Raw genomic sequence first — 13,798 nt, forward strand, 5'->3', positions numbered from 1 at the left:
CATACCAAGAAGAAAGATATTTCTATAAATCTAAACAAAGTCTAATGTTTACATTCCTACTAAGACAATACATTTCATAAATAGTTTCACTACAATTTTACGCAGTTTACAATACTATTACATATGTATTTAAAACATTAATTATATGAGTTTTGCCGAATTACAGTTTCTAAGTTCAAAACCCACACAAACCAAGCATACATGGGTCGTAAATTTGTCAACTTAATTAATAAATGTTTGGTGCAAGGATACAACTCAATTCTAATTTGTAACCCCTTTCCTGCTATTGGAAGCTTGATTTCCAATCTCATGTACAAGGCAGAACACAAGGGAGATTTACAACTCAAACCATCAGAATTACATCTGCTTCTTCGATTTTCTATAAACAAATCCATCAATCTAATTCTCTTCCTCTCCAAGCAACTACTCTCCTTCACACACATCCTATACCTTATCCCAATCTCATTATAATTTAACATAGCCAAGGCTAACTGCAGGGTCTATTATCTCTCAGCCTTGAATTCTGTCTCAAACTCAGCATAACCCTCACAGCTCAAGAATGTGCCATAGAGAAAGAGCAGATGACCTCTGGCCGAAGAAGAGGCCCCCATTCAGCTATCCATCCTTCAACACAAAGTCATATCAAATACAATTTCCTCCAGTGTTATCATTGCCTCAAAGCAATAAACTAAGCTAAGCAGGTTCAGATTCAGGCCTCCATCTTTTGATTCATCGTTCCCTGTTTGTATGTTTCATTGTACTTTATTTCATTAGGAGACATATTTCTGAAAACCTTAAGCTTTTCTTTTGCAAATTACCTAGCATATAAAAGTCACTATCCGAGCGGTTCTATTATATAATATTTCCTCAATATTAGCTGCCTTCTAGAGGCAGCGCCTTCTATAGATCCTTTATTTTAGTTTAGTTTATTGCCACGTTTATTAAGGTACAGTGAAAAACTCTTGCTGCGTGCTAACCAGTCAGCCGAAAGACATACATGATTACAATCGAGCCATCCACAGAGTACAGATACAGGATAAAGGGAATAACGTTTAGTGCAAGGTTAAGGCCAGTAAAGTTCAATTAAAAATATTCTCAGGGTCTTCAGATTCAGATTCAGATTCAACTTTAATTGTCATTGTGCAGTGTACAGTACAGAGACAACGAAATGCAGTTAGCATCTCCCTGGAAGAGCGACATAGAATATGAGCAATAAATAAATCTATTTACATGCATACAGTCATAGTGTTTTTCCTGGTGGGAGGAGTGTCCAGGTTGGGTGATAGGCAATCACCGAGGTCTAGTGTTGAGTAGTGTGACAGCCGCAGGGAAGAAGCTGTTCCTGGACCTGCTGGTCCGGCAACGGAAAGACCTGTAGCGCCTCCCGGATAGTAGGAGGGTAAACAGTCTATGGTTGGGGTGAGAGCCGTCCTTGGTGATGCTGAGCGCCCTTCGCAGACAACGCTTGCTTTGGACAGACTCAATGGAGGGGAGTGAGGAACCGGTGATGCGTTGGGCAATTTTCACCACCCTCTGCAGTGCTTTCCGGTCGGAGACAGAGCAGTTGCCATACCATACTGTGATATAGTTGGTAAGGATGCTCTCGATGGTGCAGCGGTAGAAGTTCACCAGAATCTGAGGAGACAGATGGACCTTCTTCAGTCTCCTCAGGAAGAAGAGACGCTGGTGAGCCTTCTTGACCAGAGTTGAGGTATTGTGGGTCCAAGAGAGGTCATCGGAGATGTTGACCCCCAGGAACCTGAAGCTGGAAACACGTTCCACCTCCATCCCGTTAATGATCTTCACAGATAGATAGATAGATATTTCCTTCAGAGATAGATAGCAGCTCGTGACTGCTCTGTAGTTATTGATAGGCAGCATCACTGGAGGACATGGATAGGTAAAGTTTCAGGTCAAGACCCTTCTTCAGCCACTCAGTCTGGAACTGGGCCCTCGATCCAAGTGAGTGGATAGCCCTGGCCTGCTGATGGCCAGGGGAGAGGCAAGGATACATAGTCAATGGTTGCAGGTGGCTGGCGTGCAGGTAAAGGTTGGCATTGGCAGAGAAGGGGTGGGTGCAGGGGGTGGCGTGAGCAGCCATGGCTGTAAGTAAGTGGCCGAGGAGAAGGTACCAGCCAGGGGTGTAACCAAGTGGCAGGGGTGGCGTGAGAAGCCAGTGAGTAAGCAAGTGGCTGGGAAGCGGTTGGAAGTCATTATTAGGCCCATCTGTGATAACCAAATTCCGTTCCAAAGAGGTCCATTAAAACAAAGGGTTTACATTTTGATCCCCTCAAAAATTGTTGATGTATAGGGAATAGTTGAAGCCTGGGCTTTGATCCACCTGGTACCCCATTTAACCCTAATCTATTTTCCTATCTGCCAGTTTTCAGTCCATGTCAAAATATAACAACCAATTTCATACATGATTTCGTTCACTAATCTCTTTTGTGGGACTTCGTCAGACCTCCTGAAAGTCAAAATGGACTATACCCACAAGTTCAAGTTTCAAGTTTACATTTATTGTCACATGCACCAATTGGTACAGTGAGGTTTGAGTTACCATACAGCCGTACTGGTTCTCCCTTATTTGTTCCACCAGTAATCTCCTCAGAAAACTCCAGTAAGTTTGTCAAACACAATTTTCCTTTCATTAACTATGTTAACAATGTTTAATTTAGAGATATAACACAAAAGCAGGCCCTTTGACCCACTGATACCATACTGACTATTGACACCCTTTCACACTAATATTATGTTATACTACTTTCTTTTTTTTTTTTTTTTTTTAAATTTATTTATTAGAAGTAGACATTATAAAATGTAGTTACATATTATAGTAAAAAAAAACTTTTCATATACATGTCATACATTATTAAAATTTTCCATTATCAATTACTTCTGCTTCTAGTGTTTTTATTTTTTATAGAAAGGGAAAAAGAGAGGGTAGAAAGTTACAAATAAAAAAGAAAGCAAAAAAAAAACACAACAGAAAAACAAGGGAGGTGGAATGGGTTACCTGTAATACATCAATGGAGATAGGTTCGTAGGTTATAAAGTATAGCTTTTCATCTATTCCTGAGTTCAAGTTTCAGCCGGGTCCTCGTGCTGTGCCAATCTATCCCTTCAGATAGTTAATGAATGGAGCCCAAATTTTATGGAAAAGATCTTGTTTGTCCATTAAGACAAGTCTAATTCTTTCTAAGTATAGGGTCTCCGACATTTCCGTAATCCACATTTTAATTGTGGGGGTTGTAGGGCCTTTCCAACATTTTAATATTAATTTTTTTCCGGTTATTATACTGTAATTGAAGAAGTTTCTTTGGTTTGTTGTGAGTGTTAAGCTTTGTTCTGATATTCCAAGTATTATTAATTTTGTGTCTGGGTCCAGTTTTGTATTAATAACTTCTGAAGTTATTTCAAAAATATCTGTCCAGAAATGTTTAAGTTTTATACAGTTTGCATACGTATGTGTTAAATTAGCCTCTAAATGTAGACATTTATCACAAATAGGAGAGATTTGTGGGAAGATTCTATTTAGTTTTATTTTAGAGAAGTGTAGTCTATGTAAGACCTTGAATTGTATTAAAGTATGTCTGGCATTTAATGAACATTGATGTATTTGTTGTAAACTTTCGTCCCACATATCTTTCGTGATAGGATGACCTATTTCATTTTCCCATTTGTATCTATATGGTTCGGTCGGTGGTACCTCGTTATTTAGTAGGGTGTTATAAATATAAGCTATTAGTTTTTCAGTATTAGGATGCTTGTTCAGACATTCATCAAGAATTTCTGATTCCCTATTCCTGTAAACTTGTGTATTAGATTTAACATAATCTCTAATTTGTAGATATCTGAAGAAATTATTTGAGTGCAGTCCATAATTCTGTTGTAACTCTTGAAATGAAAGAAAAGTACCTTTCCCATAAAGATGTCCTATATTTTTGATTCCATAATTTTTCCATTGTGTGAAACCTTTGTCCATAAAGGATGATTTAAATAAAGGATTATTTACAATGGGAAGGCAGAGTGGTATATTATTCAATTTTAAATCTTTTTTTATTTGTTTCCAAATTCGTATTCCACTATGTATTATGGGGTTTTCTTTATAGGTTTTTTTGTACAGTTTTGTGGGGGCAAATATGATCGGTCCAATTTCAAAAGGTAGACAGTCTTCCTTTTCCATCATTAGCCAATCTGGTTGTTGATCCATTTCTTCCAGCCAAAAATTCATGTTTTTAATATGGACTGTTATTCTACTTTCTCATCCACTTACTACATATTAGGGGAATTATTAAATTGGCCAATATGTTTGCATGATTCTGGGATATGGGAGGAAACCAGAGAACCAGAAGGAAACCCACACAGGGAGAATGTGCAAACTCCATGCAGACAGCACCATGTCGTAGTATTGCAGTTGGTTCTTTTTTTTAAAATAATATGGATATATTTCCCACCTTACATTCTGTGTACACCAATCCATAATCTATAGAATTTTGGAAGAGAACAACAAAGCCTCCACTGTTTACTACAAAATACAACATTGACATTTTAAAAACGACATTTTGTATATGTTAAAATTGTTGAAATATTTTCATATCTTCACTGCATTCGGTGCAGATTTAAATAGTCATTAAAATTAATTAAAATGTGTCTATTGAGTTTTGGAAAATTCTATTTCAGTAACATTTTCTTAATTCACGTGGCTTGATTTTTCATTTGAATTATTGCCTTCGTTCACACTTTCCAAATACATTTATGTTGAATAGAATTTGACGAATAAACGTTCCAATTACTAAAAATACTTTGATTATAATAAAGCAGTGTGTTCTGTTTTTTGGGTTTAAGTTGAGCATTTTTAATATCATGGGTAAATTACCTGTGGACAGAGCCATGGTAAAATTGTAAATGTAAAGCATCGAATGCCACTCACAAGTTTTCTTTTAATGTAGCTCATGAGTTACTAAATGAATGGATGAATTCCAAGCTAAGAATGGAATTAGAATATGAAGAGGATGGTGAACTGGATAACTATATGAAAAATTCAGAGGCAATTGCATACTCACCAGAGATGTTTTCCAAAATGCCTGAATATGAAAAATTTGATGGTGAGGGTTTATTTGCATAGTTTTGAACTTCATATTCTCTGACTTAAAATGTAACTTGAAATTCTGAATGCTTTGTGCATATAAAATAGAAGATATATTTTTAGGTTACTTGTATCCCATTTTAATGTTTTCCTATTCTGTTTTGTTGGCACATCATTTGTTGTCATTGGCAAAAGGAAAGCCTTCAAAGGCAAAAGCAATATTAAATAAATTAACAGGCAGCGGCAGTTTATTTTACTATAATATCTAAATATGGGAAAAAACAAGAAGGAAATATGATCAGGACGATTGTAAATGCGGAAGAAAAACTTCTGAAAGGCAATGACTCATTCTGTTTTAAAATTGTATATCAATGAAATTAGGCACCCAGACCATTTTTAACCTTTAGGTTGCTCACCATTCACAGTAATTAAAATCATTTTTGTACTTTGCATAGAATAATTAGAAAAATAGTTGATGAAGCTAATTAGGAACTTCTTTACTGTAAGATTAACCCTAAAATTAAAAATAAGCATTGAAGCTGATTTATTGGTCATATATATACACTGTTTATGAGAGGATGTTAGCTTCTTAGTTATCATTCTTTTCATTGGATATAGAAAATATCTAAATTCTACAATGTTCACTTTTTCACTATTTTCTACAATAGATTCTACAATGTTCACTATTTTCACTTTTTTTAACTATAATTTTACAGCTTTTCATTTTTACTATGTGTATTAAACCACTTAATTTATTCATGGTGTAAATGTTCACCTTGCATTTAAAAAAAAAAAAGAATTTGAATGACTAAAAGAAAATATCTCCAGAAGTCACTTTTTTGGTGAATGAATCAGAAAATGGAATGGACCAGCCACCAATGGAAAACTTACCTACATTACACTCAGTAACGTTGGAAGATTTAACCTGAATAAATACAATGACGTGTGAATTTGTCGCTCCCGGTGAGAATAATTTAACTATGCACATACAATTTTTAAAAATAAACCATCATAATAAGGTATTTTGAATAAACAATGGAGGGAAGAGGAGGAATAAGAGTAGCAGAGAGCAAATGATAGCAAATGTTCAATGGTTAATTCATTTTTTTTAATAGAGCTCTGTGCAACGATACCCAAAGTATTGACAACTGTGAGGAGACAATAAAATGATGCAGTAAAGCAAACACTAATATTTTTACTTTGTGAAAAAATTTGAAAACGGCTATTTATATATGAACAATTCCCCTGTCACTTCAACCAGTAAATTTTATTACATTGACTCTAGATTTGTACAATTATTTGGACCAAGAGAAAGAGAGCACCACAGCACAGGCCTTCTTGCAGCAGCTCCTAGAAAAGAAAGTGGAGGAGTCTGGTATCCTTGATGACCTTGGCATAGATGAGGAAAGACAACAGAAAAAACGCACAGACCCATGTTTGAGCATGGAGGCAAGACACCAACAAGTGTGTACCAGGTTGTCGGGAGACTCATCTAGTCCTAATTTTGCATTTTGTTTTAGCTTTACGACAAATTAAAATCCGTAGCCAATATGATATACGCGATGAGTAAATCAACTTCTTTATTGCACGCAATTAAGGAATTAATTTGTGTACTTTGTATGAAACTGAATTTTTTTTTGCTGATTTGTCTTTGATTTCAAGTAGTTGTTTTATGAATAATAATAATAATAATAATAATGGATGGGATTTATATAGCGCCTTTCTAATACTCAAGGCGCTTTACATCGCATTATTCATTCACTCCTCAGTCATACTCGGTGGTGGTAAGCTACTTCTGCAGCCACAGCTGCCCTGGGGCAGACTGACGGAAGCCTGGCTGCCATTCTGCGCCTACGGCCCCTCCGACCACCACCAATCACTCACACACATTCACACACAGGCAAAGGTGGGTGAAGTGTCTTGCCCAAGGACACAACGACAGTATGCACTCCAAGCGGGATTCGAACCGGCCACCTTCCGGTCGCCAGCCGAACACTTAGCCCATTGTGCCATCTGTCATCCCAAATGGAATATCTTAATAAATATCACTTGAAGCTTCATGAATCTGATCTTCAGAGGAATTAAATATGTTATTTTGTACCTTAAAGGTAAAGGAAAATCGTGTTAAAAGGCAGGCTCAGTTGGAGCAACAGAAGCAGGAGAAATCCATAAAGAAATTTGCTCATGCTAAAGCTCACCAACTGATTCAGGAGGAAAATAGACAAAAAGCTTTACAGGCCAAGAAAGAGGACGAGCAAATTAAAAAAGAGATGGTGCTTTTACGGAAAGAAATGATGCACAAAAGATGCATCATGGAAGAAGCAAAGCGGCTGTAAGTAGGCAACCAACACCAGAAAATACTTTGTTTAATGTCTATAATTCTGCGGCAGAAAGAGTTTACTTCTGTCTACTCCTTGCATTCTCTTGATATCTTCTATCAGATCTGTTCGTAATCTCTTTTCAAAACGGCTTCTTCAGTCTATCCACATAACTAAAGACCTTCATTCCTGGTATTGTTTTCACAAAATCTTTTCTATATCCTCTCTACAAGTTTTACATTTTTCATAAGTTGTGATCACACCCATTGCTTCACAAAAGTGTACCTCCATTAAAAGTCGAGTCAAAAGTCATATGTACCGGCAACAGAATAATGAAACTCTGCCAGCAGCAGCATTAAAGGCCTGTAAATACACAGATAATATATAATAAACAATTCAATAAATTAATAACCAAAGTACTAGTGCAAAAAAATCAAATTCCTTAGAGCAACCAAAGACAGTCCATAGAAGTTTATAGTTGAGATTAGTATTGTACAGTGTTCAAGAGCCTGATGGTTGTTGGGGGAAACAAGCTATTCTTGAACCTGGTGGTCATGGTTTTCGGACTCCTGTACCTTCTTCCGTATAATAGAAGTGAAATGAGAACTTGATGCACTCATGACCTGTAGCTAAGTTACATCATGGCAACATTATAATAATTCTAGGTGACTGAAGATGTAAGTGTGTGTATTCATCTTGGGTTAGTGTCTTTACCATACATTCTTATATAGGAGATAATTTTGTGTATGTCCATTCACAGCGAACGAGAACATCAAAAAAAAGAGAAAAAACAGAAAATCTTGGTTCAGGAGAAAGCCAAGCAAGCACTCATAGAATTACAAAAGCTGCAAAACCAGGAACGTCGTGAAGTTGAAAACGTTTGGATAAAGCAGGAAAATTATGCCAGAATTAAAACTTGCCAGCTCCGGGTGAGTGAAAATCAGTCAACAACATTATGAAAGGGCAATACAATTTGGCTGTGCCAGATTGCCTATAGCCAAGTCGCATTATAGCAACATTACAATAATTCTCGGTAACTGAAGTTGTGAGTGTGTTTTCCACTTGGCTTGGTATTGCTACTGTACTTTCCTATATAGAACATTATCATTTTGCCTGAGACTAGTCGGGAATAAATTGAACTATACAGAGGCTACCTTTGTTTTACAAAATTCTCCTCTTTGTTCACATCAGCTAAGAGAGAGTTCATTATTTTCACACCAATGTATCCAAAACACTAGCTCTCGTTTTGGATACAAAATTAGGTAATGGTCACTTCGATTCTACCATTTTACTTTCCTAACCTCAGGGCTAGGCTAAAATATTTGTTTTCCCCCCCCACAAAGAGTAGATCCATTCAGGTTCCTGTGTATATGTTGTCAGATTACTTCACTCGTTATAGGACAGTTACTGGAATTTGACTAAAACTACCTTCAGAAACTGAGCGCTAGTCAGCCTTCATTATTTACGCATCACCCATTCAAGATGTACTTGGAATACAATTCCAAGCATTTACGATGCAATATAATTAACTCAACTAATGGGAATCCTTAATGTTTGAGACCCAACAATTAGTGCTGTAGATGTAAATTAGTCGAGTTGTCATTTTCACTTGATATATTCTTCGCGTGAGCCCAAATAGCATGACAAATATTCTTATTCTTAATGCCATGCTATTTTTCACCTTGTACTGTACCATTCAATATCTTACTGAAGTCGATCTCCTTATCTAATCTAGTGATCTGATGACAGTTCTGTCATTTAAAAATCTGGTATAAATATCTGTGGACTAATATTTACCATTTGAAACTAGTGTTTGCAGAAACATTTTTCAATCTGGTATAAACTGGTTCTGGAACGCAGGATTAAAATGGGGAAAGCAAGGGCCTTGTTTGATTGGAAGAGCCAGCTCCGAATTTTCCAGGCCTGGAGAACGTACACATGGGAAAAGAAATTGGAGCAAGAGGTGCAACGAACTGAGATGGAACTACGGGAGGAAAAAAGGTAAGTGATACTTAGATATCCACAGTAAAATAAATGATATCTGTAGACACAATGTTATTTCTTCTTCATTCTGCAGTGGGTGTATAAGCACGAAGAATTTTCACAAAAGCACAATAAAACAAAACTAATCATATATTTGTAGATTTTGTTAGCCCAGTTAATGTATGAGAGTCTACAAATCCTTAAGGATTATTTGCAACGCTTGAGATTTTCTTCTGACAAATTACATTTTGAAATATTCCATGATATCGCCATTTTGTTATACTAGATAATTAAAAAAACATGACTTTATTCTGTTTATAAATAGAATACTGTAGGAAAATTTTTTTTGTGTGTATTTATCAACATACTTAAAATTATAACATTACAATGTAATGTAAGAGCCTCTGCTTTTACAAGGCCTTCTCCTTCTCTGGGGCACAGTGGAAGGGTATTGCCTCCAGCAGACTCGGGATTGTTTAACAAATATTATTCCACAGTCATTTTGTACTGGACTGGGTATGGATCGTGTTCAAGTTCAAGTTCACATTTATTGCCACATGCACCAGTTAAGGTACAGTGGAATTTGACTTACCATGCAGCCAAACAAACAAAAGAGCACAATACACAATAGAATATAACATGAACATCCACCACAGTGGAATCAATATTCTTCACTGTGGTGGAAGGCTACAACTTTGTCAGTCCTCCTCCTTTGTTCATCCGTGGTCGGGGCCATGAACCCTCCGCAGTCGCCGCTACAGATGGCCCGATGTACAGGCCCTCTCGTCGGGATGCTCGAAACTCCGATGTTGGGACGGACGGACACTCCGCGGCTTGGAGGTCCAGAATCGGCCGCTTCCTACCAGAGACCGGGACTTCACGATGTTATAGGCCGCAGGCTGCTGGTCGGACTGGGTCAGACTGTCTTGAACTGATAGAGATAGGAAGCTCTACCTGCTTGACATATGGCTACCATGAAATCTGTTTGATCAGAGTTTTATGTCATTGCCTAGATGCAAATATAGTGTAACCATGAACAGAGACCCAGTTTTCGAGTTTGATATCTGGTTTGGAGGGGATGATGGTGTTGAATGCCAAGAAGCTGTAATCGATGAACAACAGCCTGATGCACGTCTTTTTCTTGTCCAAGTGGTCCAGTACAAAATGGAGAGCCTGGGAGATCACATCCCCTGTTGATCTATTGTGGCTGTAGGCATATTGTAGTGGGCCAGATCCTTGCTAAGATGGGAGTTGATATGCACCATAACCAACCTCTTAAAGCACTTCATCACCATGGATGTTAGTGCCACAAGTTGGTAGTCATTGTTGAGACCACATCTGGCATATGATGAACAGCATTAGCTTCCTTATTTAAAGAATGTTGCTATTGCATTGGTAGCAGTTCCATTTCTTAGACCAATGGTGGTCTTAAGAGGACAGGTTGGTCAGACTAGGCTTGTGTCTGCTGGAGTTTAGAAGAATGAGAGGGGACTTGATTAAAACGTGTATGATCCCAAGGAGTCTTATGAAAAGTACATTTCTTCTTGTAGGAGAGTTTAGTTTAGCGATAGAGCGAGGAAACGGGCCCTTCGGCCCACCGAGTCCGCATCGACCAGTGAAACCCGCACATTAACACTAACACGTAAACACGAAGGACAATTTTACACTTATACTAACCCAATTAACCTACAAACCTGCACATCATTGGAGTGTGCGAGGAAACCAAAGATCTTGGAGAAAACCCACACGGTCACAGGAAGAATGCACAAACTCCGCACAGACAGCACCCGTAGTTGACATCAAACCCAGGTCTCCAGCGCTGTAAGGCAGCAACTCTACTGCTGCGCCATCGTGCCGCCCAGAACTAGGAATTGCTGTTTTAAAAATAAGGAAGTGTCTATTTAAGAAAAATGAGGCAATTACATTTGTCTCTGAGGTTGCTTTCTTCCTTGAAGGACCTTGTGGGCATTTTAAAGGTAGGCAGGTATTTGATAAGCAAAAGAGTGAGCATTACTGTGGGTAGATAGAAATGTGGAGGATGATTATTTTCTGACTGGAAATCCATTGCAAGTGGTGTACCACAGAAGTTCATGCTGGGACCTTTGTAATATATACAAATGATTTGAATGCAAATGTATGTTGAATACGCTTTTAGATTTGTTGGAATTAAGCAAAGAATGTTGTCTTAGAATACAATTGGAAAGTTGGATGGAGCGGTGGCAGTTTAGCAGATGGAATTAAATCCAGAAAAGTGGGTAATGGATTTTGGAACATCAAATAGTGGTAGGACAGGCAGGCTGAATGACAGGAGTCTTTGGAGTATTGAAGTACACAGAGAGAGAGAGAGAGACCTTGGAGTGCAAGTCCACATTACAGGAAGTATGGGGTAGCCAGGATGTGGCTTGGTATAGAGGACTGCAGTTAACAGGAGAGGTGTGTTTATTCTCACTGGAGCTGAGGGATGACCATACATTTATAAATTTGATGGAATAGTTGGTCAAAATCTTTTTCCCTGGATAGGGGTGGTTAAGAACTAGAGGGCACAGGTTTAAAAGTGAGAGGGGAGAAATTTAAAGAAGATCTAAGTGGAATGTTTTTCCACACAGAATGTGATGAATATCTGGAACCAGTTACCAGAGGAGGTATAGGAGGCGATACAATTACAGTTTAAAACAAATCTTTCGACAGGTATTTAAATAGGAAAGGGCACAGAGGGTTGCGGACCTGGTGAAGGTAAAATGAATCATACTAGATAGGTTGGCATGGATGAGGCGAGTCAAAAGTTACTCTGCTGTTCGTTTCTATATTTCTACCGTGAAGTTGAATTCGGATCAGCCATGATCTTTGAGCAGTGGAAAAGTCTGGAGGACTGAGTAGCCCATTCCTGTTAATTTTTATGTTTGCATAGTACAAAGATTCCCATGACTAGGCCTTTGATATGGGAAATTAATTGGAGTTTCAGGAAAAGTTGTTCAATGTGAGAATGAGTTCAGCCAGATGAAGGAGTGTAGTGAAGGGACTACAGGTCTAGTTGGGCCTGTATTCAATGAAGTAGTGAAGGTCCTTCCGGCCATTCTAGTATGGGATGGTGATGTGAGATTTGATGATCAAAATGACAATCCACCAGTTAGAAGCAGAAACCCAACTGCCGAAGTGTCCAACAGCATCAGAGGTGTCATGGATCTGAGATTGGAGAAGGGGAGAATAGAATCAAGTTTGGAAAGAATAAGAACATTCTGAAATGATGTGCCCTTCTGCACAGTGAAACATAGGCCCAGTAAAACAGGCTTGTTTGTGGGATTGAGACTTTGGAGCTTTGTAGGAGGACATCCTGAGATGGAAGTCAGTGGCTGTTTGGTAGGTGGCCCGATTACAGTGCAGGGGGAGGAATGAGTAAGAGTTGGAGATCTAGTGTTCAGCCTCTCCAAGATAGAGGTCAGTTTGCCAAAGAGCTGTGAAGTCCTAGTTTGTCAGTAGCTTTGGTGATAATATTGAGGCCGGTCCTTAGTGAGCAGAGTACTCAATGTTCAGAGGACGGGTGCAAATGGGGTTAGAGCAAGTACAGCAGAAAATTTAACTGCTGCAGGGCGAAGTTACGTGATTTACAGTCAGAGAAGCATTGCAAACAGAAGTGATGTTTCAAATGATCAAATAACCTGAATCAATGGTTTCTGGAGAGCAAACATAAGAGTTGGTTTCTTTCTGGTAGTTATACCAAACACTATCTAAATTGTGTTATGATATTGTCAGAAAAATTCATTGGCGGTAATGTGACATTTTTGTATGGATGCATTCAGTTTTTTTTGTTTCTATAATAATATTCAATAGTTATGAAGTGAATACAATTAAAGCTCCTTCTCTCTGCATAGAAAGAAACAACTTGCAATAGAATGTAACCGGAAACATAGACTCAGATACTGCTTTACAAATTGGCTATTATGGTGCAAAGCTGAGAAAGAAAAGAGAGCATTGGAGGCGCAAAAAGAGGAGACAAAACAAAAAATGGCAGCATTATTGGATTCTGCCTCTTCTGTGAAATTGTCAACAGTTTCCAACGGAGCTTCAAGATGTGTATGTGACGTGCAGCAAGTTGTTCCAGCTAAAAATGCAGTAAGTGGGGCTGAAATAGTTATTTGAATTTTAAAGGATTCAAAGTATTTTAGCACAAATTGGACTGTACCCATAGTGCTTCTTTTAAAAATTGAAGTAGAACTACAATTAAATAGTTGTCTGATAAAAATAATTCACTACAATTCATTATACATCTGCTTAAATGGAAAGCTTGTATTAGATTGCATGTAACAATCTGAATAGATCTTGAGCCAAAATGTTTACAATTTAATGGATATAAATACTCCACAACCAACACTTAAACCTCTTGTGTCAAAACATGGTTTTCATTATTGCC

At 37.9% G+C, this 13,798-nt stretch overlaps 1 protein-coding gene across 2 annotated transcripts in view; it reads left to right on the plus strand.

Annotated features, from left to right (window-relative positions):
- The window catches only part of ccdc191 (coiled-coil domain containing 191), a 35,380-nt gene that overhangs the window by 6,178 nt on the left and 15,404 nt on the right, over positions 1-13,798 (plus strand). Inside the window, exons 4-9 of one of the 2 annotated variants that reach the window (XM_033033291.1) lie at positions 4,953-5,108; positions 6,375-6,553; positions 7,198-7,421; positions 8,168-8,336; positions 9,218-9,408; positions 13,260-13,500. In XM_033033291.1, the coding sequence (XP_032889182.1) occupies positions 4,953-5,108; positions 6,375-6,553; positions 7,198-7,421; positions 8,168-8,336; positions 9,218-9,408; positions 13,260-13,500 (1,160 nt within the window). The remainder of the gene's footprint in view (positions 1-4,952; positions 5,109-6,374; positions 6,554-7,197; positions 7,422-8,167; positions 8,337-9,217; positions 9,409-13,259; positions 13,501-13,798) is intronic. The other variant, XM_033033292.1, reaches the window with a different exon arrangement.

Source organism: Amblyraja radiata, chromosome 14 (genome assembly GCF_010909765.2).
Source record: "Amblyraja radiata isolate CabotCenter1 chromosome 14, sAmbRad1.1.pri, whole genome shotgun sequence".
Lineage (NCBI taxonomy): Eukaryota > Metazoa > Chordata > Chondrichthyes > Rajiformes > Rajidae > Amblyraja > Amblyraja radiata.